We start from the raw sequence: 26,372 nt of genomic DNA on the forward strand, positions 1-26,372 counted from the left end.
GTTTCTGCGCAGTAATCCAAATCTAGTATGAACCTTACTATCAAAGACTTTACTTGGCACAACAATGCAATAAAATAAAGATAAGGAGAGGTTGCTACAGTAGTAACAACTTCCAAGACACAAATATAAAACAAAATTGTTGTAGTAAAATAAACTCATGGGTTATCTCCCAAGAAGTTCTTTCTTTATAGCCATTAAGATGGGCTCAGCAGATTTAATGATGCACTCGCAAGAAATAGTATTTGAAGCAAAAGAGAGCATCAAGAGGCAAATTCAAAACAAATTTAAGTCTAACATGCTTCCTATGCATAGGAATCTTGTAAATAAACAAGTTCATGAAGAGTAAAGTGACAAGCATAGGAAGATAGAACAGGTGTAGCTTCAAAAATTTCAGCACATAGAGAGGCATTTTAGTAACATGAAAATTTCTACAACCATATTTTCCTCTCTCATAATAACTTTCAGTAGCATCATGAGGAAACTCAACAATATAACTATCACATAAAGCATTCTTATCATGAGTCTCATGCATAAAATTATTACTACTCCCAACATAAGTATAATCAATTTTATTAGTTGTAGTGGGAGAAAATTCAACAAAGTAGCTATCATTATTGTTCTCATCATCAAATATAGGAGGCATATTGTAATCATAATCAAATTTATCCTCCATAACAGGCGGTAACAAAAGACTATTATCATTATAATCATCATAAATAGGAGGCAAAGTATCATCAAAGTAAATTTTCTCCTCAATGCTTGGGGGACTAAAAAGATCATGCTCATCAAAACCAGCTTCCCCAAGCTTAGAATTTTCCATAGCATTAGCAACAATAGTGTTCAAAGCATTCATATTAATAACATTCCCATTAGCATGCATATAATGTTCCATGGGTTTTTTAATTCTCTCTTCAAACACATCATGTCCTAATTCAAGATAAAGTTCATAAAGATCTCTCAATTTTTTGTTGTTTTCCATTATGCCTAACTAGTGTAAACAAGAAACAAATAGATGCAATTGCAGGATCTAAAGGAAATAGCTTCGAGTACTTACAACGGCGGAAAATAGCTTAGTAGCCGAGATCCGGAGTGTGAGTACCTTTTACCTTTCCTCCCCGGCAACGGCGCCAGAAAAGTGCTTGATGTCTACGGGTGCTTCTATTCTTGTAGACAGTTGTTGGGCCTCCAAGAGCAGAGGTTTGTAGAACAGCAAGCAAGTTTCCCTTAAGTGGATCACCCAAGGTTTATCGAACTCGGGGAGGAAGAGGTCAAAGATATCCCTCTCATGCAACCCCGCAACCACAAAGCAAGAAGTCTCTTGTGTCCCCAACACACCTAATAGGTGCACTAGTTCGGCGAAGAGATAGTGAAATACAGGTGGTATGAATAAATATGAGCAGTAGTAACGGCACCGTGAAAATAGCTTGATGCTACAACCGGCGTGTGGTTGATGGTGATAATATTGCAGAGCGATGAGATGCGATAAAACAATGAAACAAGCAGTGATAGCAGTATTTGGGAACAAGGCCTAGGGATCATACTTTCACTAGTGGACACTCTCAACATTGATCACATAACAGAATAAATAGATAAATGTTATACTCTACACTCTCTTGTTGGATGATGAACACCACTAATTGCGTAGGATTACACGAACCCTCAATGCCGGAGTTAACAAGCTCCACAATATTCGATATTCATGTTTAAATAACCTTAGAGTGCACGACGGATCAACACAACTAAACCAAGTACTAACATAGCATGCACACTCGTCACCATCACACTATGAAGGAGGAATAGATCACATCAATACTATCATAGCAATAGTTAACTTCATAATCTACAAGAGATCACAATCATAACCTACGCCAAGTACTACACGATGCACACACTGTCACCATTACACCATGCAGGAGGAATAGAATACTTTAATAACATCACTAGAGTAGCACATAGAATAGTAGTGATACAAAGCACATTGCAATCATAAAGGGATATAAATAAGCACTTCACTATGCCATTCATAACAGTGAATAAGTATTCTGTGAAATATAGCCTAAGAGACCCACACGGTGCACACACTGTCACCTTTACACACGTGGGACAAGGAGTCTCCGGAGATCACATAAGTAAAATTCACTTGACTAGCATAACGACATCTAGATTACAAGCATCATCATATGAATCTCAATCATGTAAGGCAGCTCATGAGATTATTGTATTGAAGTACATAGGGAGAGAGATTAACCACATAGCTACCGGTACAACCCCTTAGCCTCGATGGAGAACTACTCCCTCCTCATGGGAGACAGCAGCGGTGATGAAGATGGCGGTGGTGTCGATGGAGGAGCCTTCCGGAGGCACTTACCCGTCCCGGCGGCGTGCCGGAACAGAGACTCCTGTCCCCTAGATCTTGGCTTCGCGATGGAGGCGGCTCTGGAAGGTTTCTCGTACCGTGGCTTTTTCGTATCGAAGATTTAGGTCAGCGACCTTTAAATAGGCGAAGAGGCGGAGTCGGAAGGTCGATGAGGCGGAGACACAGTAGGGGGGCGCGGCCAAGGCCTGGGCCGCGCCACCCTGTCATCTGGTGGCCCTGTGGCCCCCCTCTGGTGGCTCTCGGGTGTTCTGGAAGCTTCGTCCAATTCTAAGACTCTGGGCGTTGATTTCGTCCAATTCCGAGAATATTTCCTTACTAGGATTTCTGAAACCAAAAACAAGTAAAAACGAGAACTGGCACTTCGGCATCTCGTCAATAGGTTAGTTCCGGAAAACACATAAAAACGATATAAAGTGTGAACAAAACATGTAGGTATTGTCATAAAACAAGCATGGAACATAAGAAATTATCGATACGTCGGAGACGTATCAAACCTCCAAACCAAATGCTCATCCAGCATTCTACCGCAGTCGCTTCAGCTGCGGTATTGTCCACCCCACCAGAGCCGCTTCGCCGGATCCGTCGTCCACCGCATCGGATCTTGCTCACCGACACCGCTGTGCATGAACCGGATCTGCTTCACCGGCGCCGTGCATGATCTAAACTCTTCTATTGTCGCTTTTCTATTGCTTGCCTGCAAGTTCTTGTTTAATCTTGGGGGAACCTGTTTGTGCTAACGACGCGCCGTTACATTTTTGCAGATGAGATGAGTAACCATGAATTGTAATGGCCGTCTTTCCAACCCCAAGTAGCACATGTAGCGTACTTCATCACCGGATCTATCAACCCCAGGAAGATCTGCTGTGACTCCCACAGAGTGCTTCTCCTAAGGTAAGTCCCTTGTTTTAGCGCCATGTGCTGGGTTCAGATGCTTGTTTGTTTGAAGCTCTTTTAGTTCATTCCTAGCTATGACTGTAACACCTTGCTATTTTCTAGTTCATTGCTAACTTTAAGAGATTGAACATTTTGGTATGCATTCCCTGCTCTGTAGATGTAGCCATCATAACTTCTATCTTGCTCAGTTGTTGTTAAAAAAATTATAGGCTGCTACTATTTTGTTCATGCCAATATTGTTCTCCCTGAACATGTTGGTTTGCATTCCCTGTACTACAGGTGATGCCATTGTTATTTCTATCTACTTCGTCGTAAGCTAACAAAGTAACTCGCTCGCTATTAGTTCTCGCATGCTATCGCTCCGCCATCCCGCAGTACAAATTTATTTGAACTCGTCACAGACAGCCTACTTCCATCATAATTTTGTCTCGCCATCCGATTCTTCGAAAGCTGCAATATTAACTTGTTTCTCTTAATTGGCATGGCGCTCACATATAGAATGGTGAACATATTGGTGTGCATTCCCTCTTCTACAAGTTCACAGGTGATCCCACTATATTCCGTTTCTGATCCATCCTAAGCCGTAGCATTAACTATCCTATATGTGTTGCTCATTACAACTTTATATCCCGAAACAAATTGATTTGTTTCCCTCATCTACAAGTTTATGAGTGATGCCATTATAACTCCTATCTCGTTTTATTCCTAGCTATTATAGTAACATCCTGCTATTATTTAGTTCATGGCCAATTTTAAGTAATTGCACATGTTGGTTCGCATTCCCCGCTCTATAGCTTTTGGCATCGTAACTTCTATATTTGGTTTACATTCCCTGCTCCGTAGATCTAGCCATCATAACTTTATCTTGCTCAGTCGTTGTTACAAAAATTATGGCCTGCTACTATGTTGTTTGTGCCAATTTTTTACTCCATGAACATGTTGGCTTGCATTCCCTGTACTACAGGTGATGCCATTGTTTTGTATCTAGTTCACTGTAAGCTAACAAAGTAAGGACTTAGTTTGGCATGCTTTCACTCTGCTATCTAGCCTTTAGTACAAATAAACTTGTCATACTACTAGATAATAATTTTGTGTGCCATCCTGTTCTTCAAAAGCTGCATTATTGACTTGTTTCTCTGACTTGGCATGACGCTCACATATGGAATGCTAAACATATTGGTTTGCGTTCCCTCTTATACAAGTTCACATGTGATCCCACTATATTCTGTATCTGGTCCATCCTAAGCTCCAGCATTAACAATCCTCTATGTGTTGCTCATTACAAGTTTGTATCCCGAAACATCTTGATTTGCATCCCCTTCACTATAAGTTCAGGAGTATTATTTAGTTCACGGCCAAAATGAAGTAATTGCACTTGGCACATGTTGGTTCACATTCCCTCCTCTTTAGCTTTTGCCATCGTAACTTCTATTTTTGGTATACATTCCCTGCTCTGTAGATGTAGCCATCATAACTTCATGTTGCTCAGTCGTTGTTACAAAATTTATAGCCTGCTACTATGTTGTTCATGCCAATTTTGTACTCCCTGAACATGTTGGTTTGCATGGGACTCGACGATGAGTAAGTCTCGTTGTTTCATTCTAACATGCTCGTTATATTGGCTCGTTGGTATGCGGCATGCACTCTTTGTTTGCTTATTGTGCGCATTACAATGATCTTGTTATAACGACAAAATGATGAGTTCCAAATTCTTTGGCAAACAATATTGTAGTGTCTTTGTCTTTCCATTGTTGCTGTCTTAACTTGTAATGTCTTTGTTTCAGATATAGGTGCCGCATGGACAACTTAAAAGATTGCCGGATCGCTTCATTGTATTGCTAGGTTTAATTACCATTCAATTTCTCTGGGTTCTGTAATATTTTTTCAAAGCCTTGCAATTGATGTAATATTTAGTTAGTTTTTATAGTTCTTTTGCGCATTTTTTCTTTGGTGCTTGTGGTAAGTGAGACTATCCGACAAAAATCATGTGCTGCGTAAATATTCTCAGTATCTAAATCACAAATTCCCATCACTTAAACGGCCCAATTAAGTGAAATCACATATGTGCCGGCCCGCAAAATCCTAAAGCGCCTATTATGCCAGCATATAAACACCAACTAAACAGGCTGGCCCACTTACTTATTGGGCCAGCCCACTTGCTTTAAGGTGGACCCCACCCACTACTGGGCCAGCCCAAGAATGTAAAAGTGGGCCCCACAAACTTATTGGGCCGGCCCGCTAACTCGTCGGGCCAGCCCACCTGATTTACCGTGGACCCCACATACTAATTGGGCCGGCCCACTAACTTGCTAGGCCAGCCCAAAAGCTTTTGTGGTGGACCCCACACACTAAATGGGCCAGCCCTTTAACAGGAAAGTGGGACCCACCTGTGTTTTTGGCCCGGCCCACTATCTTGTTGGGCCGGCCCACTTGCTATATGGTGGACCCCACACACTAAATGGGTCGGCCCTTTAACAGGAAAGTGGGACCCACCTGCGTTTTTGGCCCGGCCCACTATCTTGTTGGGCCGGCCCACTTGCTATATGGTGGACCCCACATACTAAATGGGCCGGCCCTTTAACATGAAAGTGGGACCCACCTATGTTTTTGGCCCGGCCCACTATCTTGTTAGGCCGGCCCACTTGCTATACGGTGGACCCCACGTACAAAATGGGTCGGCCCTTTAACAGGAAAGTGGGACCCACCTGTGTTTTTGGCCCGGCCCACTTTTCTTGTTGGGCCAGCCCACTTGCTATATGGTGGACCCCACATACTAAATGGGTCGGCCCTTTAAAAGGAAAGTGGGACCCACCTGTGTTTTTGGCCCGGCCCACTATCTTCTTGGGCTGACCCACTTACTATATGGTGGACCCCACATACTAAATGGGCCGGGCCTTTAACAGGAAAGCGGGACCCACCTGTGTTTTTGGCCCGGCCCACTGGCTTGTTGGGCCAGCCCATTTGATCTATTGTGGACCCCACGTACTAAATGGGCCGGCCCGATAGCAGGAAAGTGGGACCCACATGCTAATTGGGCCAGCCCACTTGCTTTAAGGTGGACCCCACTTTGTAAATGGGCCGGCCCGATAACAGGAAAGTGGGTCCCACAATTCTTGTGGGCCTGCCCTTTTGCCTGTTGACCGGTCAAATGAGTGCATTCGGCCCGGCCCACATGCTTAGTGGGCCGGCCCATTAAAGTTTTTGACCAGTCAATCTTAGAGGTTAGGCCCGGCCCACGTAACTAATGGACCAGCCCAGCTATATAGTTGATCGGTCAAACTAAGTCAGCTGGCCCGGCCCGCAAACTTAATGGGCTGGCCCGCTTAAGACGTGGCAGGCCTCGTGTGGGCCTACCATCTACCACGGGGTTTCAACCGGTTAACGCCGTTAACTGCCACTTAACGGCGTCTACCACGTGGCAGTTTGCATGACGTCAGTAGTCAACGGGATCCCGGAAACACTTCTGCAACGGTCCAATTTTCCGTGGCGGAAGGGCGCCCAAGCGCGACAGACCGAAAAAATCGGCGTAGGACTTTGCCTGACGCAGTTTCGACAACGTGAACCCATATCGTCGGGTTAGGCCCATAGGCGACAAAAAATACCCCTTAGCGGACGATTTTGGGACGTTGTCTATCATAACTTTTCTTGTAGTGGTAATCTGCTGTTCCATTGGGAATTAGATGGTTGCAACTTACCGCTTCGTGGTCGGCGGCTACGTGCGCAAGTGTGTGGAGTTGCGAATATCTTGCAGGGTTGAGAGCTGTTGCATTGGCGACAGGGACCAATCAAGAGATCTCGTTGCGTCATACAAGTTATCATCCACTTCATCAAGTTACCTCCGCTGCAATCACCCCGTGATCATCATCACCACCGTTGCTTACTGAGAAGATCGGGCAACCCCATATCACTTGGGATCTTCCTCTTTTTTCTTCTCGACCAGCACCGGATTGGCCAACCACTCGGTATGAAGTACTTCCACGATGAAACCGGACACCAGTAACTTTGTCACTTCTTCTCCAATGATTTTTCTCCTGTCTTCAGCAAACCGGCATAAGGGTTGCCTCACCGGTTTCGCATTCTTCCGGAAATTTAAAGAGTGCTCATCCAACTCCCTCGGAACACCCACCAAGTCATCAGTAGACCAGGCGAAGATGCTCCGATTCTCACGGAGGAAGCTGACAAGCGCGCTTTCCTATGCCTCACTCAGGCCGGCACCGATACGAACGGTACGCTCTGGGTATGCCGGGTCCAGCACGATGTCCTTTGTTTCCTTCGTCGGCTTGAACGCCGGTGTTCCCAAGTTGCCACTCATGGCTGGTAAGTTCGACTCGCGAGGACCGAGCCGGTCACGCGTGGTTTGCATCCTTCTTTTTTCCTCTGCTATCACTAGCGATTCGGCCAGATTCGATCCGGCGGAAGCGGTTTCCAACGAGACCTTGTATTTTCCCACCACAGTTAAGGTTCCACGAGGTGCTGGCATTTTCATCCTGAGATATGCGGTATGAGTTGAGGCCATGAATGCCGCCAATGCCGGTCTCCCCAGCAGTGCATGGTAAGGACTGTCCAGATCCACCACCTCGAACAAAAGGTTCTCGACCCAGCAATTGTCACGGCCTCCAAATGATACATCCACCCGGATTTTTCCCATGGGAGAACAAGACAAACCCAGAACAATTCCATGGAATGTTGTGTCAGTTGGCTGCAACATGTTTTCGGTTATGCCCAGCGTATGCATGGTATGCCGGTACATGATGTTTATGCTGCTCCCGTTGTCTATCAGCACCTTGCTGAACTTGACTCGTGTCGTTGGCCCATGCATGATTGGGTCCACAACCAAAGCGTACCCACCCGGGTTTGGCATTATCTTTGGGTGATCCTTGAACGACCAGGTAATTTCCTGATCTGACCATAGCATGTACTTTGGAACTGCCGGCATCACTGCATTCACTTCCATAGAATGGCGATGAATACTTTGCTCGTCTATCGGCTCGGTGACAAACACAACACAGCACAGGTGCAGATCTTGATAAACATTCTGGCCCAAAGGTGCCGAGTGGTGGGCCTTGGTTAACACCTTGTGCCACCTGATTTACTTCTTCTGCTTCGAGGCCGGTTTGGCTGAGCTTGTACCGTAGCGCATTTGCCCGGTAAGCGGCGGTGGTGGTAACCTTCCGGAACCTTGGTCCCTGGCATCTTTCACCATGCCTCTCTCCATTAACCTCTTGGTCTAGGTGCAATCTTTTGTCAGATGGTTCGCAGGTCTCGTCGGATTCGGTGTGTGCCAACGGCACGGCTGATCCATAGCGGACTCCATGGTGTATCTTTCTTCAATTTTCCACGGTTTCTTTTCAACCCATTGTTTCTTAGGACCCGCCCACGGTTGCGATCCGGGTTTTTTGTCTTTGGCTTCCGCTGGCACCGGAATTGTCCTGTACCGCGGCCACTTGCTGCGGACCATACCTCCGATCCGGAAAGTCTTCCCTTCATTTGTTGTGCCGGTTGTCCCGGTACTGATCTTGGCGCGGCTGGCTCATTTGCGCCGGCTCAGCTTGAACTGCCGGTTGCATTGGATCTCCTAGCGCGTAACTATCTGCCACACGTATCATTTCAGCCAAAGTTGCCGGCATGTTTCTTTGCAATTTCTGCCACAGCGGCGAGCCTCTCCGGCATCCATTGCAGAACCACGCAATAGCTTGTGCTTCTATCACCCCTTCCCAGGAGTTCCTTGTGGAGTTCCATGTTAAAGGTATTGAAATAAGACCTAGGACATGTCCAACAATTTAATTAAGGTTGGATGAAATTAGGGTTAGCAGTTCCGGAGCCTCAAAGGGGTAAATTAGTTCTTCTAAAACAACTAAGGTTCAAATTTGTTTATCAATGCATGATTTTGTAACCAAATTGTAGATCTCATTTTTCTAATTTTTTGATATATCATACATATTTTTATGATTTAAAATGAATTACTTATGAATTTTACAAGTTTTATTCATTTTAAATCATTTTCTAAAATTCTGGAAATTATTAAAAACCTGACAGACATGACCCAAATGTCATGGTTTTAAACATTTACGAAATTATGAAATATCTTACGGACCCTGGCCCACATGTCATATATTAAAATAAATACAAAAATGGATTTTCATAAAGTAGAAAATGGATGTTGATGCCATAATGACGTCAGCGTGACGTCAACCAGAGCTAAACCTCACAGGTCGAGCTCGCCCTTGATGATTTAGCGTACGTGGGGCTACGAGGGGAGGTGCGTTCGATGCGCGGGTTCACGGGGACCTCATGGTGGCGGCGCCGCCCATTTTTGGTGGCCGGATTAGCACCGGCGACGTGGCCGAGCGGAGGCCGGCGGTGGCGCACGTGGCGGTGGCGCTACCAAGCGTTAGGGAGGACGACAAGGGCACCAGCAGAAAGAGGAGCTAACCAGGAGCGCCATGGTGTGGTTAGGGAGGTCGCGGGAGGTCGAAAGGTGACACGACCATCGGTGGAAGCGGCGGCCGGAGATGGGGAACCGAGCTCAATTACCTCGTTTCCGAGCTCCCTCGGTCGATTCCTCTGGCAGGAAAGGGTTTGGCGAGGAGGTGGAGAGGAAGGAGGCCTCATCGAAGCTCGGGGAGGCGCACATCAGCGGCGATTCACGAAGGCTGTCGCTAAGGTTTCGGGTACTGTAAAGAAAAACGAGGGAAAGGCAGAGGAGTGGCGTGCTAGGGTTTCTCGGCACCACGGCGAGGTACTTGTAGGCCTTGGAAGTTGGCGGCGTTGATCTTGGTGCAGGGGAGAAACGACGATGGCATCGGATAACAGTGGGAGCGACACCGAGCTGCTTCCGCTCGAGGAGGAAGATGATGAAGGGTTATCCAGGCTTGGGCCGAGATGGGCTTCTACTGGGCGACATGAGGAGAGGGGAAGGGCTAGGCCAGAATTGTCCTAAGCAGAGGGAACAAAGAAGCCTTTTCTTTCTCCAAAGTTTTTCCTGATTTTGTTTTTCAGACTATTTGTTGATTTGAAATTAATTTGATTTTTAACTTTTATGAAAAATTCAAAATATCCACGACCTTGTTAACATATTAGAGAAGGGCCATGTATTTTATTTGAGAAACTTTGAGACAAAATCCAAAGAATTTGAAATAGAGAGGAGAATAGCCAAAACTAGGGTTTCAAATTTATTTCCATTATGTATATTTTAAAGAAAAAATAACATGATTCTCATGATGCACAAATCATAATCTAAGCTTTATTAAAACAGGGATGTTACATGCGCGAGCTTCCCCGGGGGTGTGAGCCCCCAGTTCGTCCATCGGCGGGCGATGTGCTTGCGCGCACCCTCTGAACGGCTCCATTTGCGCCGCTCCGCCTCCGTGTGGAAAAAGGGGGCCGCGGCGGCGAGTCCCCGCCGCCCAAACCACCGCCTCCCCTAGCGGAGCTTCCACCGCTAGCCATGGGGAGGTCGAGGTGCGGCGAAGCGCGCCGGCGATGCGACGATTTCTCATCGGAGAAGGTGGAGCGAGACTGCGGAGCGGCGGCAGCGGTGGAGGGTAGTAGGGTTTGGAAACCAAACTCCCCTCCACGGCCCGTTTTAATACGGGGCGAGCCTCGTGTTTCTCGGGCCCCGAGAAACTTTTACGGACCGGGCACCATTTCGGCTCTGTTTCTACAGTGCATTCGATTCAAACCCGTAAATCCACCGGAAAAGTTCAGTTCTAACAGTATTTATGAGTTCGGTTAGAGATGCTCTAAGGAGCCCCGAGTGCTGGCTAGCCGTGTACGTAGGAATTACCCGGGTCCCTGTCCTTTCCGTGTTAACGAAAAAGAAAGAGAATTAGAGGCTGAGTTGGGCTATGAGTTGGGCTATCGGGGCGGGCTGTCTATGCAAGGCTTTTTTCTGACATCCTTCGTGGGACATTAGATCCAGACCGACCTTCCGATGAAAAGAAAAACAAAATATCCGGCATAACCTTCCGCTCGAAACAAAAAACGAACCAGGCCGACTTCAGCCAGGCTTGGATCAGTTCGGCCCGGAACAATTTCAAGAAACTGTTCAATCTCAACCGCTTGGGTTCGAGATAGTCACGGGTTCGGGCCATGAGGTGCAATAAAGGAATTTGCTAAGGTACTATTTCCCTTATAATAAAGGGAGGTAGTCAGCAAAAGGATCCCACTATTTATATCCAACATAACTCGCGTTCCCCACTCCTTTTCACAATCCGGCGAGAAAGATATCAGGAAGAATAAGAGATACAAAGAAAGCGGAGGAGGGCGGAGCCGTCGATTTGTCTAGGTCGGCGTCGATTTTGGCGCGGTGGCCATGGGGATACTAGAGCTGATGAAATCGCTGTCCGTTAGAGGCCAGCCGCCGCGGATCTGCCGGACAATTTGTATGCCTCTTGCTCCAAGGCACTATGCATCTTCTTTAATTTGTGACTTCGTGTTTGATGTAATATGAGATCTGAGCTCACACATCTTATTCTTGATATTGTCTTTATTCTTTATAAAAAGTGATAAAACTTAAGATCTGAACTCACCACCTCTTATCCTTAATTTTTTCTAAGCATTACAGTCCCTTATTTTCAAAATAAGTGTCGTCTAAATTTGCATGTATGTAGACGTGTTTTAATGGTAGATACATTCAAATTTAGATAAATTTGCGACACTTACTTTGGAACTTACTTTGGAACAAAGGCATACTAAATTTGTTACTCCCTCTAATCCATAATAAGTGTCGGAGGTTTAGTTCAATTTAGTCTAAATTTGAACTGAATCTCCGACACTTATTACTTACCAGAGTAAATAGCGTACCAAAATGTCTAAGTAGTTGTTGTAGTGAACTCTGTTGTTAAGTTATAGTTTTGCGGCTAAATTTGTTGAATAATTCAACTTATTTTGTCTGGCTCATATATTGATTCATTGCATTTTTTATGACTGATTGTGAGTTTATGCGGCTAAGTTGTTTGTTGTTTTGTTGGGCTGCCCGCCATTGTCCATGTCAAACAAGTCTCGTCCTGTCTAATTGCTTAAATCGGGAAGAGTTTTGTTCAGAAGGATTAGTTTGGTGGTCATAGCATAAGGAATTGATTTTGCTGTGATTTTGGTGGAGAGGAATAATGCTGCGGTTTTGTACCAGACTGCTTATATGTGCATAAAGGCTTAATTTTGAGACAGTTTTGTGCATAAGGAACTAATTTTGTGGCTATACAAGTTTGTATGTCTGCAAATACTTTCCTTCAGTGATTGTGTAGTTGTGTAGGAGGATCCTCTCGGCTCTTCACTTCTTTTCCTTTCTTGCTTAGCAAGCCGTGATTATCGGAAAACCCATACTCCCCAAGACCCCCTACTCCCTATCCATCCCAGAGGATGCCAGCGGGCGAAGTCCTCACGGCGGCCCGGCCGCGGTGGGGCCCACGTTCTGATGGCCGGCGTGCTGGATCTCAGCATTGTGGCGCGATGGGAGTACGTGGTGGTGCTGCGGGCATCTGCCTGCGCATGAGGTCGAGAGGAAGACGGGACACAGCATTCCTGGTGCTGCAGAGGTGGCGGAGGTTTGGCGCCAAAATATGGGTGCCCCCTGGCACCTGCATCGCCCCAACCAACCCTCTCCCTCCTCCCACCCCTCTTGGCCGCCGCTGTTGGAGGATACCCGCATGCGAGCAGCACGGCTCTATGCTGGCCTGCTAGTTCCCATCTACTTCGACGCCAACGTTCCTACGCTTCCCTCCCCGTGTTGTTGGTCTTTTCCTGCTGACCTACACTGCCATCTCCGGTCTGCTCTGCATGCTGATGGCCTATGCTGTCAACGGCGACGCCACAGGGTGCTGTTACCTCCTTGGAGGTGTTGGCATGACCCCGACCAGACTTCCTCTTCGAGCACCAGGGGAAACCCTAGGCCCGGCCTGCTGGACTGGCCCGCAGCGGCGTCTCAGCGTTGTTCCCTTCTTGAAGGCAAGTGTAGTACTGGAGTGCCTGATGCGGCACTTGGATGTTGGCGTTGTTTTGCTACAGCGTAGACTGCTACAGAAGGCGTGGACCTCCGAGGCACAATGTAGGCCGGCAGCAGCACTTCCCCGACGAAAGCTACACAAGTTCCGACCGGTCCTCGCCATTTCACCCGCTGACTCTCTAGGTACATTGGTGCAAGGTATATTGGCATGTTCGAGTCCCGGAGTTGCGACCCTCCCGGAGGCGTCTAGCAACGGCGATGATGCTGCCCTATTGCTCCGAGTCTCGACGCCTCACCATTCTTGGCCGGAGGCAAGGCCGGGCGAGGCCTAATGTCGTTGTCGGGCTGAAGTTAAGGACAGCTCCTCACCTAGTTGTAGTCGCTTGGTGAGGATGGTCGTCTGCGTGTGTGTTTTTGTGTCCCTCCTCTTTGGAGGTTGTACTCCCAATGTCTTCCTTTACAAAGAAATAAGACCTAAATTCTTTTTCGTTTTCTCAAACCCATATGCCCTATTTCGTGGAGTGTTATGGTGCTGCTAGAGGGATGGCGCGAGAGGGCCGGCCGGGGGCCTTGCCCACGGCCGGTGGCAAGAGGGAAGGGATTTCCTTCTTAATTTTTGCTTGATTAGATTGATACGTCTCCTCCTTATATAAAGAGGTTTACTTGACCCCTTATATAAAGAGGTTTACTTGACCCTTAAGAAAACGACCCTTATCTCACCCTAAAACTAACGGGCTATACCGCCAGCCCAAGCCCATTACGTACTCTAACACTACACCCCACCTAGACATGCAGCTCGTCCTCGAGCTGCAATCTAAACAAACCATGACTCGACGCAACACAAACCTAACACCTAAAAACCTAACACCTAAAAACGAGCCTTTTACATGTCGGCTTGTTTTATTACTCTCAACCTGAAATGGACTGAGACGCTTTATTCTTGACCCCTGAACATAAAGTGGACACCGTCCGCCAGTCGGACATGCTCCTATACAGCCACCTGGATCCCATGGAAACCAGCGGAACAAAAGGAGCCCGCGCGGCGGCCGGCGGCAGAATGCAGTGGTGCTACGCGGTGCGCTTCTGTCGGTGACACCATGCCTTCTCCCTGCTGGATGACTGTCGATGGCGCAGACTTTGAGGTTGCTGCCCGCGGGAGAAACATCATGTCCCCCGCCCGTGGGGGAAACCGCATGCCCAAGATCCCCGACGCAGCGGACGAGATCGAGGTCCGTTGCGCAACGAAGCGCAACTTGGAGGAGCTGTAGCTGCAGATCACGCATCTCCCGCACACGCCGACGCACTAGGAGGCCGTGAGCAGCAGCCTCCAGCCTCACCGCTGCCGACACGTGGCGGATAGCGATCCAAGCCGGAAGCGATGACGGCGACGGAGGGAAACGGACCTGGTGGAAGGGCATCCCGGGCGGTGTCGATGTAGAGCCCAGGGCCAAGGTCGCTCCCACACCGCCGAAAGGCAGGGACGGCGTCGGTGGCGGCAGCCGCTGCTGCGGTATTGGTGGCGACGGCAGCTGCTGCTGCTGTTGCAGCTGCCCACCGAACTGCAGGGACGACGTCGGTGAGGATAGCAGCTGCAGCGGCGGCGTTGGTGGCGGCGGTAGGCCGCTCGCTGTTGCTGTTGTAGCGTCCCGGTGGGGAAGAAGGCGGCCAGCTGCTGGAGAAGAGGGACCTGCGGCGCCAAGGTAGGGCCCGGCCCGGAGATGGTGGACAGCGGCAGCGGGGACTGCAGCAGCCCGGCGTCGGGTGGCAGCGACGACAGTAGCAGCGTCGGCTGCAGCGGCCCGGCGATCGCGACGGAGACCGCCTGGTGCGTCGGCATAGGGACCGGCCAGGAAGAGGCGGATCTCCTGGACAGCAGTGGTGAGATCGCGGAGGGCTGCGGTGATCTCCGCCGGGGAGAGAACGGCGGGGACGTCGGAGTGCGGCGGCGGCGGCGGGTGGGAAGAACTCGGTGGAGGGCTGGACATGATCGAACCTGGGAAAGCTGCTAGAGGGCCGGCCGGGGGCCTTGCCCACGGCCGGTGGCAAGAGGGAAGGGATTTCCTTCTTAATTCTTGCTTGATTAGATTGATACATCTCCTCTCCTTATATAGAGAGGTTTACTTGACCCCTAAGAAAACTACCCTTATCTCTAATTAACCCTAAGACTAACGGGCTATCCCGCCAGCCCAAGCCCATTACGTACTCTAACATGGAGGCCTATGTTTTAAAGGAAAAATGGCGAGCGCACATTCTGAAGGGAGTATTGCAGTGGGACGTTTGCGATATTAGCAGAGTCATGCGTCACACGTAAATGCCCTGTAGCAGCTTCCTTGTGTTTTAAAAATCAAATGATAGCATCTTTGGTGTTTGCAACTACGCTCCTGACAGTATTCTAGGACTTTCTTCCTGCTGTATAGTGACTACTAACTGAACTGCAGATGATGGATCCACTTCTTCGGCCTCTACTATTATGGATTCACCTTGTCACCAAGGTGATGGTTCTCAATGTGCTGAAGTAATGGGGTCACAATTCCATTTTCCAGAGGTATGAGATGCTGATAAATAATGAAACTTTGTAGCTCTAAGTGAAAGAAAATAAAAACATCTTTGCTTCAAGCACTGGACACATTTCTGATGGTTGGGTTGTAGGAATTGGTGATGCATCTGTAATTTGTTAAAAGAAATAAATATTGTCAACCAATTAGATGTTAATTTGCCCGTATTGTTAATTTCATGGAAGCAAATGTTTTCTAATGCCTTTTGTCCCTGATGATTGTTTTTCCAGGACATTCTTCATCATATACATGCTCTCATGCTTATGAGAGATGCTGCTCGTGCTGCATGTGTGTCTCGTGGTTTTCTGCATTCTTGGAGATTCTATCCCAAACTCATCCTTGATATTAATACACTAGGACTAAACAAGGATGCATCTAAAGGAGTAATAACAGAGAAATTTATCACTAGAGTTGACCGCATCATGCACAATCATGCTGGCACGGGATTAAACATATTTAAACTTGTGACATACCCTTGTTCCAATATTCACCCTAGTTATGTTGACCGGTGGCTTGAAATTGCTATTACGCCCGCAACTAAAGAATTGACACTACAAATTACCCAAGGTGGTGAGATAGAATACAACTTCCCGTGTTCACTTTTATCTTCAGATAAGGGAAGCTCATTGCATTCTATTTTCCTTGCGGAATGTTCCTTGCACTCTGTGGTGCAAGTTGGTTCCATGCGTAGCTTGACAAGTGTGGGTTTGAGTTCAGTTCACATTACTGGGGAGGAACTATGTTGCTTCCTGTCCAATAGTTGCTCTTTGGAGTATTTGTGCCTTTCGCAGTGCGATGATATAACTTCTTTGAAGATACCTTGTGTGCTTTTGCGGTTTAATGTCTTGGATGTGACGAGTTGCAAACTTCTGGAGATGATTGAAAACAATGCTCCAAGGCTCTCCACTTTCAACTATAACGGACGTGTGATACACATCTCACTTGGAGCTTCATTGCAAGTGAGTAAATTAGGAATGGCTTGTGCATATGAGCCTGACATGCTATATTATGCTTCTACCAGGCTTCCTTCTATTGCACCAAATATCCAATCCCTTTATCTGTCAACACGTGATGAGGTCAGTCTTAGCCTTCTGTATTTACATCTTGTCCTGTATACTTGAAAAGTATCTTAGAATAATTTTTGTGTGTATCATCACTTCCTTGCTTACACATGGTGTGCTGATTTTTTTGGCATCTGTTTCTTCAGACGGTTGATACACCAATGGTGCTTGGTAGATTCCTCCAGCTCAATTACTTGGAGATAGAACTTCTTAGACCAACATATTCCCCGGATTATGATTTTTGTTCCCTGGTTTCCTTTATTGATGCTTCTCCCAACTTGAGGACTTTTATATTGCGTGTAAGTACTCATTTGTCCATGTGAGCCATCAATAACGGAAACAACTAGTAGTTATTTGAAATTATTTTATCTTTGAATATGAAGATGTTTTCCTCATCAGGAAATAGCTTCTAGGAAATAGCTTCTGTTGATTTATACCATCCTTTTTAAAATTTCACCTTGTTTTTTTTTTCTTATTGTTTGGTAGTGGTGCAATTGACTATTTTACAAAACTTATTAAGATCTAGGAGTATTGTTTTTATAGTGGAAATATTTTTGTACACCCACGCTTGGGTGTGGATGGTTCCGTCACCGTCCATTTATTTCACATTTATTTCTCGAGATTCATGCTCACCATGGTAGATGGAAAGATTCCTTTCTCTTTTTTTTTTATCCCAATCTTAAAGCACAATGGACGGTGACGGAAACACCCACACCCATGCGGGTGTACAAAATCCTCTCGTCTTTATAGTAAATAAATTACTTATGCTGACACCATATACATGAACTCTATTCGAATTTTGTTTGCAGTGAACCTATTATTGTAAATTAGTTGAGGAAGTGTGGGCTGATAAACAACAGTATTAATTGAAATCCTTCTTTATTGGAAATTATTCATCGATATGGTGTTGTGCAGATTTTGCTGCCGGCAATAAGGCACGATTCGATCCTCGAAGATTTGAATGGTGATGCATTGCATCCTCGTTGCCTCTCAAATAACCATCACGAAAAGCTCAGGGATGTGATGATTACTGGCTTTTGCTCTGCAAGGAGCATGATTGAGTTTACAAGGCATATTGTTCAGAAAACGTTGTCATTGGAGTGTCTTACGCTAGACACTACCCGTGGTTATGACAAGAGGTTCGTCAAGTCTGACAAATGTTTGTCAATGAGTGAGGAGGCTCTAACGGAAGCAGGAAAAGCTTGCCTCGCTATAAGAAAATATGTTGAGGGAGCTTTGCCCTCGACTGTTCACTTTAAGCTTATTGAGCCATGCATCAAGTGCCACAGCAAGACACCCTAGATGTGTTTAACTTTCTTATGTTCACTAGATAATACCCCGCGCATTGCGGCGGAAATTTAAGCAAGCATGATAGTGAAGTTTCGCAAACTTTTGAAGTTTAATATAGTACACAGATATGTACATGGTGGATATATGGAGAAATTTGTAACAATAATACATTGATTGATGCAAATTTGTGTTTCGTTTTTAATATAATTATCTTTATCATATATTTCTATATGTATTATGTGAAATAACATATAAGCATTAATGTACCACATGTTCTGATAGATATGACAACGTTCTCCATGCTTTTGGTTTGCCTCATACTCTCATAGCATCCATCATTTATGTTTAGGTTTCAGACTGAGAATGAAGTGTTTGCCAGCCCTGATGATTATTCTCTCGAAACAAAGTTATAAAACTAAGAGCATTTGCTAAGTCTCAGTCAACTGAGAATTACTTAAGTCTCAGTCACCTACAGAAATCTGTTTCTGCGCAGTAATCCAAATCTAGTATCAACCTTGCTATCAAAGACTTTACTTGGCACAACAATGCAATAAAACTAAGATATGGAGAGGTTGCTACAGTAGTAACAACTTCCAAGACTCAAATATAAAACAAAATTACTGTAGCAAAATAAACACATGTGTTATCTCCCAAGAAGTTCTTTCTTTATAGCCATTAAGATGGGCTCAATAATTTCAATGATGCACTCCCAAGAAATAAGAGTTGAGGAAAAAGGGAGCATCAAGAAGCAAATTCAAAACACATTTAAGTCTAACCCACTTCCTATGCAAAGGAATCTTGTACACAAATGAATTCATGAAGAACCAAGTGACAAGCATAAGAGGATAAAACATGAGTAACTTCAAGATTCTCAACATAAAGAGGGGAAACTTAATATTATTAAGATGCCTATAACCATGTTTCCCTCTCTCATAATAACTTTTAGTAGCATCATTGATGAAATCCACAATATACCCATCACTTAAAGCTTTCTTATCATGGTTCATATGCATAGAAGTATCATTAATTTTGGCATAAGAAGAGTTCTTCTCATTAATAGTGATTGGAGCAAGATTATTATCAAGAATTTGAACATGGTAAACAAGTTGCATATTAAGGGAATTGTTTTTGGCAATCCAATCATAACTATGACAAGTTTCATAAGGATAGTTATAACCTATATCATAGCATTCTTTATAATAATCATCAAAGGTCGGAGGCACAGTGTCATCATAAGAAATAGAATAGTTATCTTTCACAGTCAGTTTATCTGTGATCGTACCATCATTGTTATTAGAAGGAGATGTATCAAGCACATAATGATCAGTAGCAAAAGGATTTTCAAACACCTCTTCCCCAAGCTTAGAGCTTTCTATATCATTATGGGAGGAAGCATGGATAGCACTGATACTATGGCAATTATTATCATCATCATTTTCAGAATTAGTTTCCCAGAGATTTGCAATATCAAAAGTAGTGTGCTCTTTCAAATCGTGATCACTAATGTATGTAAAGGGCATAGGAAGATCATTGTATTCAGATTCATTATCATAATAATCATTAGGAGCAACATACTTACGGTTGCCTAGCGTTATCTCATTCACGCGGGGATATGTCGTTACCTCTTTCTCTTTATTCTCCTTCTTCTTCTTCTTCTTCTTCTTCGTTCCCTTCTTCTTGTTCCCTTCTTTAGGAGGAAGAGGCTTGAAGGGTGGCGTGTCCGCATAACCTGATTTACTTTCAGAAACAATAGAAGAAACTTGGGAGGATTCCACCTTTTCATTAATTAGTTCAAAACACACAGCGGTCCTATCATATTTTGGCAAGCTGTCATCTTCTAAAATATTTTGTATGTAAGTATTTGTATGGCTATTATCAATGCAATAATAAAAACACCCATGCAGGACGTCATCAATATCAAGATCACTCATATGTAACAAAGAGATTTTTCTTGAGAGCTCTTCACACCACAAAAATAAAGTAAGTTCATCATGCTGATTAGGAGTAATTTCATCATCACAATACAAATTTGTAGCACTCATGGGGTTCAAATTATCATTGGAGGAGCATTGAAAATTAAAATGACCCACTCCATGGCAAAGTTCACAAATAAAAGGATAAAGGGCACAAACTTTTTTACCAAGATCATCTAGAGCCCTAAACCACTTTCTAGTTTTTTCATTAATATGATGGATGCAATATTCATCTTCGACTTGATTAATTCCACAAGGTCTATGCATTCCACAAAAATTAACATGCTTATAGGAAATAGCATTCTTAGGAGTTTGAGCATGCTTATTGCAATCATTAACAACAATTTCATTCTTCATGCAAGCCTCTTTAAAAGGTTCATGATACTTATCAAAATTCTTCTTAGGCAATTCGAAATGAGAAGCAAAGGCTTTATAAAGATTTGCATCAACTTGAGAGTCAAGACCATAGGTAGCACTCATATTTCGGAATTTATCAGTATCCATAAAAGCTTCAATGCATTCATAATCATAATTTATACCTGACTCTTTACCTTCATCGTTCTCCCAACCTTCAGCGTTCTCCTCAATCCGATCAAGAAGATCCCACCTAGCTTCAACCTCCTTGCTTGTGAAAGATCCCTCCGAACAGGCATCTAAATAGTCCTTGTGATGTCCTGAAAGCCTTGCATAAAAATTATTAATAATAACGTTACGGGGGAGCTCATGAATGGGACATTTGAGCATTAGTGACTTCAATCTCCCCCACGCTTGAGAAATACTCTCTCCATCACGAGGATAAAAGTTATAAATATAATTCCTATCAATATGCACTTCATGAGGAGGATAAAATTTAGAATAAAAGAGAGATACAATTTCCTCCCAACCAAGAGAATGACTATTCTTCAACAATTTATACCAATGCGTCGCTTTACCAGACAACGTAAACGAGAGAATAGCTTCTTCCTCACTTCATCCATAGAGATACCTGCACACTTGAATAACCCGCATAATTCATGCAAAAACAATAAATGATCTCCAGGATGGACGAGTTCCATCCCCTTCATAACGGTTATCAATAACACGTCCAATAATTTTCATGGGTATCTCGAAAGCGATACTTGCAGGTAGGTGGATTTAAAATATCACAAGCATCATTAGAGTTATCGCATATGGGAGATAAAGCATTATCGAACAAATTTTCTCCCCTAAAGATGGGAAACTAAAAAGATCACAAAAACTAGCTTCCCCAAGCTTAGACTTATCCATAGCATTAGCAAGTGATTGCGTTCATACTAATAACATTGCTACTAGCATGCAATTGAGGCTCCATAGGTTCTTTAATTTTCGCATCACACAATTCATGTCTTAACTTAGGAAATAAATTAAAAAGCTCATAGTTGTATTCCATTATGCCTTACTAGTGTAAAACAAGAAACAAAAAGATGCGATTGCAGGATCTAAAGGAAATAGCTTCGAGTACTTACAACGGCGGAAAATAGCTTGGTAGCCGAGATCCGGAGTGTGAGTACCTTTTACCTTTCCTCCCCGGCAACGGCGCCAGAAAAGTGCTTGATGTCTACGGGTGCTTCTATTTCTTGTAGACAGTGTTGGGCCTCCAAGAGCAGAGGTTTGTAGAACAACAACAAGTTTCCCTTAAGTGGATCACCCAAGGTTTATCGAACTTAGGGAGGAAGAGGTCAAAGATATCCCTCTCAAGCAACCCTGCAATCACGAAACAAGAAGTCTCTTGTGTCCCCAACACACCAAATACACTTGTCAGATGTATAGGTGCACTAGTTCGGCGAAGAGATAGTGAGATGCAAGTAATATGGATGTATATGAGTGGTAATAGCAATCTGAATAAAATATGGCATCGAGTAAACATGCAACAAAACAGTAAACAAACGGAGATTCGATGCTTGGAAGCAAGGCCTAGGGATCCCGCTTTCACTAGTGGACACTCTCAACAATGATCACATAATAGGACTACTCTACACTCCCTTGTTGGATGATGAACACCACTAATTGTGTAGGATTACACGAACCCTCAATGCCGGAGTTAACAAGCTCCACAATATTCGATATTCATGTTTAAATAACCTTAGAGTGCACGACAGATCAACACAACTAAACCAAGTACTAACATAGCATGCACACTATCACCATCACACTATGAAGGAGGCATAGATCACATCAATACTATCATAGCAATAATTAACTTCATAATCTAAAACAGATTACAATCATAACCTACGCCAAGTACTACACGATGCACACACTGTCACCATTACACCGTGCAGGAGGAATAGAGTACTTTAATAACATCACTAGAGTAGCACATAGATGAATAGTGATACAAAACTCATATGAATCTCAATCATGTAAGGCAGCTCATGAGATCATTGTATTGAAGTACATAGGAGAGAGATTAACCACATAGCTACCGGTACAACCCTTAGCCTCGATGGAGAACTACTCCCTCCTCATGGGAGACAGCAACGGTGATGAAGATGGCGGTGGTGTCGATGGAGGAGCCTTCCGGGGCACTTCCCCGTCCGGCGGCGTGCCGGAACAGAGACTCCTGTCCCCCGGATCTTGGCTTCGCGATGGCGGCGGCTCTGGAAGGTTTCTCGTACCGTGGCTTTTCCGTATCGAAGATTTAGGTCAGGGACCTTTAAATAGGCGAAGAGGCGGAGTCGGAAGGTCGACGATGCGGCGACACAGTAGGGGGGCGTGGCCCACCCCCTGGCCGCGCCGGCCTATCATCAGGGGCCCACAGGGCCCTCCTCTGGTGGCTCTCGGGTGTTCTGGAAGCTTCATGCAATTCTAAGATGCTGGGCGTTGATTTCGTCCAATTCCGAGAATATTTCCTTACTAGGATTTCTGAAACCAAAAACAGCAGAAAACATGAACTAGCACTTCGGCATCTCGTCAATAGATTAGTTCCGGAAAACACATAAAATCATCATAAAGTGTGAACAAAACATGTAGGTATTTTCAGAAAACAAGCATGGAACATCAGAAATTATAGATACGTTGGAGACGTATCAGTACCCCTTTGTGACACTTGGTTAAAACATATGTATTGCGATGATAATCCAGGTAATCCGAGCTAATTAGGACAAGGTGAGGGCACTATTAGTATACTATGCATGAGGCTTGCAACCTGTAGGATATAATTTACATAATGCATATGCTTTATTACTACCGTTGACAAAATTGTTTCTTGTTTTCAAAACCAAAGCTCTAGCACAAATATAGCAATCAATGCTCCCTCTGCGAAGGGCCATTCTTCTACTTTTATGTTGAGTCAGTTTACCCATTTCTCTCTATCTTAGAAGCAAACACTTGTGTTAACTGTGCATTGATTCTTACATGCTTGCTTATTGCACTTGTTATATTGCTTTGCATTGACAACTATCCATGAGATATACATGTTACAAGTTGAAAGCAACCGCTGAAACTTAATCTTCCTTTGTGTTGCTTCAATGCCTTTACTTTGAATCTATTGCTTTATGAGTTAACTCTTATGCAAGACTTATTGATGCTTGTCTCGAAAGTACTATTCATGAAAAGTCTTTGCTATATGATTCAATTGTTTAATCATTGTCTTTACCATTGCTTTGAATCGCTGCACTCATCTCATATGCTTTACAATAGTATGATTAAGATCATGTTGGTAGCATGTCACTTCGAAATTATCTTTTATCGTTTACCTACTCGAGGACGAGTAGGAACTAAGCTTGGGGATGTTGATACGTCTCCGACGTATCTATAATTTCTGATGTTCCATGCTTGTTTTATGACAATACCTACATGTTTTGTTCACACTTTATATCGTTTTTATGCGTTTTCCGAAACTAACGTATTGACGAGATGCCGAAGGGCCGGTTGCTATTTTCTGCTGTTTTTGGTTTCAGAAATCCTACAAAGGAAATATTCTCGGAATCGGACGAAATCAACGCCCAATATCTTATTTTGCCCGGAAGCTTCCAGAGCACCGAAGAGGGGCCAGAGGGGAGCCAGGGGGGCCCCACCCCACAGGGCGGCGCGACCAAGGGGGGGCGCCCCCTAGTGTGTGGGTTCCCCGTGGCCCCTCCGACTCCGCCTCTTCGCCTATTTAGTCGTCCCTGACCTAAAACCTCGAGACAGATCGACGAAACCAGAGAAAACCTTCCAGAGCCGCCGCCATCGCGAAGCTCCAATTCGGGGGACAGAAGTCTCTGTTCCGGCACCCTGCCGGGACGGGGAATTATCCCCGGAGTCATCTCCACTACCGTCTCCACCGCCATCTTCACCGCCATCGCTGTCTCCATGATGAGGAGGGAGTAATTCACCCCCGGGGCTGAGGGCTCCGCTGTAGCTATGTGGTTCATCTCTCTCTCTTTGTGATCTAGTTGAATATCATCTATGAGCTACTCTAGTGATGTTATTAAAGTAGTCTATTCCTCCTCCACGGTGTAATGGTGACAGTGTGTGCATCGTGTAGTACTTGGCGTAGGTTATGATTGTAATCTCTTGTAGATTATGAAGTTAATTATTGCTATGATAGTATTGATGTGATCTATGCCTCCTTCATAGTGTGATGGTGACAGTGTGCATGCTATGTTAGTACTTGGTGTAATTGCAAAGATCTATCGTGCACTCTAAGGTTATTTAAACATGAATATCGAATATTGTGGAGCTTGTTAACTCCGGCATTGAGGGTTCGTGTAATCCTACACAATTAGTGGTGTTCATCATCCAACAAGGGAGTGTAGAGTAGTCCTATTATGTGATCATTGTTGAGAGTGTCCACTAGAGAAAGCGGGATCCCTAGGCCTTGCTTCCAAGCATCGAATCTCCGTTTGTTTACTGTTTTGTTGCATGTTTACTCGCTGCCATATTTTATTCAGATTGCTATTACCACTCATATACATCCATACTACTTGTATTTCACTATCTCTTCGCCGAACTAGTGCACCTATACATCTGACAAGTGTATTTGGTGTGTTGGGGACAAAAGAGACTTCTTGCTTTGTGATTGCAGGTTTGCTTGAGAGGGATATCTTTGACCTCTTCCTCCCTGAGTTCGATAAACCTTGGGTGATCCACTGAAGGGAAACTTGCTGCTGTTCTACAAACCTCTGCTCTTGGAGGCCCAACACTGTCTACAAGAATAGAAGCACCCATACACATCAGCACCTCACAACTCTCTAGGAGGTTCACTATGGCCCTTGACGCCGGGTTACGCTCTGGAGGAGGCAATACACTGTAGTTGCCTACAGCCGGACGATTACTGAGGGTCTTCTATCGTGGCGCGGAGACATGCTCAAATAAGGAGGTGTGCTACCGGGGTGCCAGGAAGGTTAAGCCCACAGGGAAAGACCCATGACAGGGGAGATAAGCGAAAGACTTTGACTGATTATCCGAGACTCGCATACCCGCACAACAGTCCAAGGCCAACAGCACTGGGACCCATATTTGTAAGGGGAGACAACCACTGTGTGTACACATGTACCTGGCCTGCAGCACTCGGGCCCGCATGTCAGGTACCGACACGACCCACCTGCGTGGGACTGCCCATTCCGACAACCTCCCAGCATGCGAAGTGGACCAGAACTGTCAATACCACCAACATGGGTTCCACATGTCAGTTGCCATGCCAAAAAAATACGCACGTGCCAGCACAAGTGTCTACCTGTCGTCAATTCTGGATGCATGGCCCCGCAGGTCAGAGCTTGGTGGGACCCTTCTCTGAGAGATTTGGTGGGTCCGGCATGCCAGAGATCTGTGGGGCCCGCATGTCAGAGCCTGGTGGGACCCTCGTGTGGCAGTTTTGGAGGGTCCGGCATGCCAGAGATGCGGGGGTCCGCATGTCAGAGCCTGGTGGGTCCCAGCATGCCCGAGCTTGGTGGGCCCAACCTATCAGAGTGTGGACCCAATATGTCAGAACTTGTGGGGCCCGTATGTCAGAGCTTGGTGGGTCCCTGGTCCCATTCCGGTCGGGCCCACATGTATCTATGGGACCAACTGGATTCACTAGGTGTCCCACCTGTCAGCTACGCGTCGTGGTATCCTTGGGCCAGATTGGCTGACTAAAGGCCCAAGGCCAATTTATTCAGGTAGAAACAAGACAAGCAGAGGAAATTACTGGCCCTAAATTACTTGGCCCAGTTCCAATTTATTCTTGTTGTAACAAGACACACAGAGAAGATCCCAGAATATATTCGAAGCCGAATAATGGGCCCAAGGCCTATTCCTGGAAAGTTATATCCCGGCCTAGATCTATTCAGCAAG

The 26,372-nt window shown here is 45.2% G+C and overlaps 1 protein-coding gene across 1 annotated transcript; it reads left to right on the plus strand.

Annotated features, from left to right (window-relative positions):
- Positions 1-14,932: 14,932 nt before the first annotated feature.
- Positions 14,933-17,153, plus strand: LOC124690431. Its single transcript, XM_047223819.1, has 4 exons — positions 14,933-15,113; positions 15,653-15,759; positions 16,000-16,845; positions 16,977-17,153. Exons 1-4 carry the CDS (start codon positions 14,933-14,935, stop codon positions 17,151-17,153), a joined length of 1,311 nt encoding a protein of 436 aa, XP_047079775.1.
- The last annotated feature ends 9,219 nt before the right edge of the window (positions 17,154-26,372 follow it).

The sequence above is a fragment of the Lolium rigidum genome, chromosome 2 (genome assembly GCF_022539505.1).
Source record: "Lolium rigidum isolate FL_2022 chromosome 2, APGP_CSIRO_Lrig_0.1, whole genome shotgun sequence".
NCBI classification, from domain to species: domain Eukaryota; kingdom Viridiplantae; phylum Streptophyta; class Magnoliopsida; order Poales; family Poaceae; genus Lolium; species Lolium rigidum.

What these genes read in the sequence shown, in the direction of transcription:
- LOC124690431 (XM_047223819.1), top strand. Translation starts at nt 14,933, where the DNA reads ATGGTGGACAGCGGCAGCGGGGACTGCAGCAGCCCGGCGTCGGGTGGC. An exon ending in TGAGATCGCGGAGGGCTGCG is followed by an intron (nt 15,114 to 15,652) that starts GTGATCTCCGCC and finishes ACTGAACTGCAG; the next exon opens with ATGATGGATCCACTTCTTCG. An exon ending in ATCTGTCAACACGTGATGAG is followed by an intron (nt 16,846 to 16,976) that starts GTCAGTCTTAGC and finishes CTGTTTCTTCAG; the next exon opens with ACGGTTGATACACCAATGGT.